The sequence below is a fragment of the Somniosus microcephalus genome, chromosome 2 (assembly GCF_052327205.1).
Source record: "Somniosus microcephalus isolate GS21.2 chromosome 2, FLI_Smic_1.0, whole genome shotgun sequence".
In the NCBI taxonomy this organism is placed as follows: domain Eukaryota; kingdom Metazoa; phylum Chordata; class Chondrichthyes; order Squaliformes; family Somniosidae; genus Somniosus; species Somniosus microcephalus.
Genome location: NC_140988.1, coordinates 285888011 through 285894010, shown reverse-complemented (window position 1 = coordinate 285894010; position 6000 = coordinate 285888011). Strand labels below are relative to the sequence as shown.

Here is a 6000-nt window from a genome sequence, read left to right as displayed (position 1 = left end):
ACTCCACCTCCCCTTTTCCCCTCTCTATCTTTTCTAAATACGTTATACCCTGCAATGTTTAATTCCCAGTCCTGATTTTTCTGTAGCTATGTCTCAGTAATCCCTACTATGTTTGGTTCCTCGCAACGCATGATTGCCTCCAGCTCCCCTGTTTTATTATGGACACTGTGTGCTTTGCTGTACAGTTTAACTCATTTTTAATAGGATTTCCTCTCACTATATGTTTAACCATCTTTTTAGACTCCTGTTCTATAACTCTATTTATTCCCTTGCCATCAATGTACTCCCTTACTTTATTCTTTCCTATGCTCTCTTTTCCTGTTTTGTTTATAATTAGGTTGGTTACGTTTCTTATAGATTCCCCCCCCATCATACTAGTTTAAAGCCTTTTCCATCTCCCTGTTTACCCTTTCTGCTAGGACACGGGTCCCATCCTGGTTCAGGTGGAGCATATGGGCTTTCCATTCATGTCCGCAAAGAAAAAGAAATTCTCCATTTCTCTTGAAACGCATGGCACTTTTGATCTTTCTCTTCTTGGATGAAGGCATGATGGAAACTTGTGACTACAGAATTTAAACACAAGGGCCCAATGTTATGAGATGGTGAATGAATAAGAAAGTGAAACTGATGCATGTGAAACCATATTGAAAGAGGGGCTAATCTGCAATGTGTTTTTGATTTTTCAGGACAAAAAGAAAAAAGCTACTACAGAGATCAAGAAAAAAGAAAGTTCAAAACCTGAATCAGCTTCTAGTACAATAAAAAAAATAGGACTTTCTTCACCTGCTTTTACTACAGTTGATAAGACTCAAAAAGAAACCATTTCAAAACCTAATGTGGAGGGGCAAACTGAGGATCACCAATTGCTTCCAGGTTTGCTGGTAGCTGAGATGACTGTGAAAAATATTAGAGAGTCTGAATCGTCTATAGAAGCTGTGCCCTTGGCAATTGTTGAATCTGTAATTGATTCAAAACAGCATGTTGGGTTAGACAGTAAAGATCAACAGATTCAAGTGGATCAGACAAAAAAGTTAAGCTCACACCATGGCCCTTACCATAATGCTGTGCTCCAAGAGGTGCCGGAGAGCACTAATATTCCAGAAGCTGATGAACTGCCTTGCTCCAGTAAGACTGTTATTGATGAAAAACAAGAACATTTGCAAGCTATTAGTGATGTTGAATCTGCTGTTTGCAGTGCTTCGTTGGACCAAATTATATTGCACTCTGGAAGTATTTCTTCACAGAAGGTAACAGTTGATTTGAACGAAAAGGAGGTAACGAGGAGCAAGGACATTAAAACACCTGCTATTTTAACACTGGATGATGGTGTGAGAGAGACAGTTGATGTGGAGCTGCATAACATCATGGCAGATCTTCCTGTACAGTTGACCTTTGAAAGACTGTACCCTGATTTGCCATTGGAGGTCAAGGGAGACCCTGGAATTGCATTCATAGAGCAGGTTTCACCCAGGACACTGTATCCAGAGATTCCACGTGAACCAGAAATTGTACCATTTTCAAAAGAAGAGCTGAAAATGTTTGCGTTAAGTTCATGGCTTGAAAATGTTGATGCATATACTGAAGAATTTATTTCTGTGGCCAATCAGGATAAAAATGACCTTTTTGAACTTCTTATGAACTATGGGAGATGTAGAAAACAACTTCTGCTGGCTGAAGCAGAACTGCAGACGATGATGTGTGATTATAAGAGTATCAAAAAAAGGCTGTGGACATTCAAGGAAGAGCAACTGACTATCCAGGTCAGTTTTTGTTTTTAGTTTTGCTCAATTGATCTACTCTCCAAACTTGTAATCACAATAGACATCACTCATTAATGAATTCTATATCTAAGAATCAACATAATTGTCTTTAGTTCAGTTTTATTGGTGTACTATTGCAAAATTGGAGATCAGAACTGGACATTGAATTCTATGTTTGATCTAGCTAATGTATTCTAGATAAAATTGCCTGTCCAGGTGGTATAATCATTTGGTTCATGCTGGTATCAATACATGGAAATGTAGTAATAAAGACATCTGAAGTTTCTTCATTTGCTTAGACTGCAGCTGATGAGACTCCAAGAAGAAACTTTCAAAACTAATGACAAAGGGCACACACAATTAAAGCTGCATCTATAGCAATTGTTGAATCTTTTTTTTTAAACCACCTGGGTAAGCAATAAAGCTTATATTTTTGTGTGTTTTTAATTTTCTGTTATTGGTGTTCTATGCCATGCTGTTGCCCCCTCTTCAAAGATGGAGGCTGGGATTGTTATCCAGTATGTATCTACTTTCTTGATTTTATTTTATTTAGTTATTTTGCTCCTAATTCTTATCTGCCACCTTGGTTGTATTCCAGTTTTGTTCTTTAGTTTTTTTTTTCCGTTTTTTTTCAGATTGTCAGAGCTCCTGGTTAGGTGGTGATTGAATTTTTTTGGCCAGATGTCCATGTACTCTATCACTTTATATGCATTAACTCCTGAATAGTATCAGTAGTACAATTATGCAGTTGGTACCATTTATAGCGATGCATTTAGACAGCATGAAGTTATGCTAATCCAGCCAAAGTTCTGACATTAGTTTCATGCATTCTTTAAGCAAACCTGGGAGGTGGGTTGCGGGGAGGGAAATCCCCAAATTTTGGAATAATATCAAATTAGAGAACATGGAGAACTGAAGAAGAATGTGGGAGACTGCAGGAGGTCAACGCTTAAGCTAACTTAGGAGAATGGGCAGTCATGGCACATGCAGTTCAATCAATATAGATAAATGCAAAGTAGTACACTTTTGGGGGGGGGGGGATGGAAATGCATCCTACATGGTAACATTTGCAATAGAGTTGAGGAGTCGTGAGATTTAGTAGTGTAGTTATACAGGACTTAAACAAGTTTGCAGGTAGAAAAACATAAGAGTACATGAAATTCTATTTTTTAAAAGGGCCATTGAATTAAAAAGCAATGAAGAATCCGTTCGACATCGGTTAGGCCACAGTTGGAGTAGTGCGTGCAGTTTTGGCAGATCGGCATAGAAAGCATATTGGAGCCGTGGGAAAGGTGCAACGTAGATCCATTGGTGTAACATTTATATTAGTTATAATGAGAAATTTGAAAAATTAGGGCTGTATTCATAGGAGCAGAGAAGATTTAAGAGGGGAATCTAACTGAAATATTCAAAAATTTGAAAGCGTTTGTTTGAAGGATAAACAATGAGAGATTATTTCCACTGAATTGGCAATGTAAAGTATAAATTTAGGATTGCTACTAAAAGCATAAGAGGAGGTTGGAAGGAATGTTTTCATGGCAAGTGTTATTACAATGTGAAATGTAATGTCAAAAGTTGCAATTAAAGCCCAGTCAATTCGAATGTTTGAGGGAATGACAAGTGAATGAGAGAAACACTTGAAATTTCTTTGAGCTTCTGGAGTGTTACATGTTTTAAAACAACAATAACAACAACTTGTATTTATATAGTGTCTTTAACGTAGTAAAATGCCCCAAGGCGTATCACCGGAGCGTTATCAAACAATATTTGACACCGAGCCACATAAGATATTAGAGCAGGTGACCACAAGTTTGGTCAAAGAGGTAGATTTTAAGGAACATCTTAAAGGAGGAAAGAGGCGGAGAGGTTTAGGCAGGGAATTCCAGAGCTTAGGGCCTAGGCAACAGAAGGCACGGCCACCAATAGTTGAGCGATTATAATCAGGGATGCTCAAGAGCGCAGAATTAGAGGAACGCAGATATCTCGGAGGGTTGTGGGGCTGGAGGAGATTACAGAGATAGGGAGGGGCAAGCCCATGGAGGGATTTGAAATCAAGGATGAGAGTTTTAAAATCAAGGCATTGCTTAACTGGGAGCCAGTGTAGGTCAGCGAGCACAGGGGGGATGGGTGAACGGGACTTGGTGCGAGTTAGGACATAGGCAGCAGAGTTTTGGATGATATCAAGTTTATAGACGGTAGAATGTGGGAGGCCGGCCAGGAGTGCATTGGAATAGTCAAGTCTAGAGGTAACAAAGGCATGGATGAAGGTTTCAGCAGCAGTTGAGCTGAGGCAGTTGCAGAATGGGTAGATGTTCCCAAGGTGGAAATAGGCGGCCTTAGTGATGGTGCGGATATGTGGTTGGAAGCTCATTTCGGGGTCAGATATGACCCCAAGGTTACAAATGGTCTGGTTCAGCCTCGGACAGTTCCGAGGGAGAGGGATGGAGTCTGTGGCTAGAGAATGGAGTTTGTTGCGGGGACCGAAGACAATGGCTTCAGCCTTCCCAATATTTAGTGAGAGGACATTTCTGCTCATCAGTACTGGATGTCGGACAAGGAGTCTGACAATTTAGAGAACATGGAGGGGTCGAGAGAAGTGGTGGTGAGGTAGAGCTGGGTGTCGTCAGCGTACATGTAGAAGCTGACACTGTTTTCAGAGGATGTCGCCGAGGGGCAGCATGTAGATGAGAAATAGGACAGGGCCAAGGATAGATCCTTGGGGGTACACCAGAGGTAACAGTGTGGGAGCGGGAAGAGAAGCCGTTGCAGGTTATTCTCTAGCTATGATTAGATAGATGAGAATGGAACCAGTCGAGTGCAGTCCCACGCAGATAGACGACGGTGGAGAGGCATTGGAGGAGTTTGGTGTGGTTAACCATGCCGAAAGCTACAGACAGGTTGAGAGGGATGAGGAGGATAGTTTACCTTTAGGATGTCATTTGTGACTTTGATAAGAGCAGTTTGGCTCTGGCAGGGGTGGAAACGTGATGGGAGGGATTCAAACATGGAGTTCGGGGAAAGATGGGCACAGATTTGCAAGACGACCCCACATTCAAGGACTTTGGAGAGGAAAGGGAGGTTGGCGATGGGACGGTGGTTTGCAAGGATTGAGGGGTCAAGGGTTCTTTCTTTGAGGAGGGGGTGATGATGGCAGATTTGAAGGAGAAGCAGATAGTAACTGAGAAGAGAGAACTGTTAACAATATCGGCTAACATGGGAGCCGGGAAGTTGGATGGTCAGCAGTTTAGTGGGAACAGGAGGTGGGTTTCATGGACAAGATGAGCTCGGAGCGGGCAGGAGTGGAGATCGGAGAGATACCGGAGAAAGATGCGAGTTCGGGGCTAGGGCAGGGGTGAACCTTAGAAGAAGCTTGGGCCAGTGGGCTAGGGGAAGGAAGGGAAGTGGCAGAGGCAGCTGAATGGATGGTCTCAATCTTGGTGACAAAAGTCCATGAGCTTCTAACACTTTTGTTGTCAGAAGGGAGGGTGTAGGGGAGAGGGGATCTCATTGAAACTTATAAAATTCTAACAGGACTAGACAGACTAGATGCAGGGAGGATGTTCCCGATGGCGGGGGAGTCCAGAACTAGGGGTTATAGTCTAAGGATAAGGGGTAAGCCATTTAGGACAGAGATGAGGAGGAATTTCTTCACCCAGAGAGTGGTGAACCTGTGGAATTCTCTACCACAGAAGACAGTTGAGGCCAATTCATTAAATATATTCAAGAAGGAGTTAGATACATTTCTTAAGGCTAAGGGGATCAAGGGATATGGGGAGAAAGCAGGGACAGGGTACTGAATTTGGATGATCAGCCATGATCGCATTGAATGGCGGAGCAGGCTCGAGGGGCCGAATGGCCTACTCCTGCTCCTATCTTCTATGTTTCTATGTTTAGTTTGCAGTAGAGAAAGGAAGCTGGGTTTATCTTTGCATTCCAGAATGATCCTGGAATAGTGAGCAATTTTGGCAGACGAGCGCAGGACCCGATAGTGCATTATGTGGTCCAGCCAGATCTGGCGGTGAATGGCTAAATCAGTTGTCCACCATATCCGTTCAAGTCTGCGCCCTTTGGACTTAAGTGAGCGGAGATGAGGGCCGTACCGGGCGAACGGCCAAGGTGCGAGAGAGTAATGGTTTCAATAGGAATTAGAGCATCAAAGGTGGAGGTAAGGGTGTGGTTGAGCAGATCGGTAGCTGCAGAAATGTTGCGGTGAATGGAGGGCCAAAGGCTAGACAGTTGG

General features: G+C 42.6%; 1 protein-coding gene across 1 annotated transcript in view; it reads left to right on the top strand.

Moving 5' to 3' along the window:
- Window positions 1–510: 510 nt before the first annotated feature.
- epg5 (ectopic P-granules autophagy protein 5 homolog (C. elegans)) overlaps window positions 511–6000 on the top strand; it is a 237635-nt gene continuing 232145 nt past the window's right edge. Inside the window, exons 1-2 of the mRNA XM_085966023.1 lie at window positions 511–544; window positions 616–1760. Coding sequence (XP_085822149.1) covers window positions 511–544; window positions 616–1760 — 1179 coding nt within the window. The remainder of the gene's footprint in view (window positions 545–615; window positions 1761–6000) is intronic.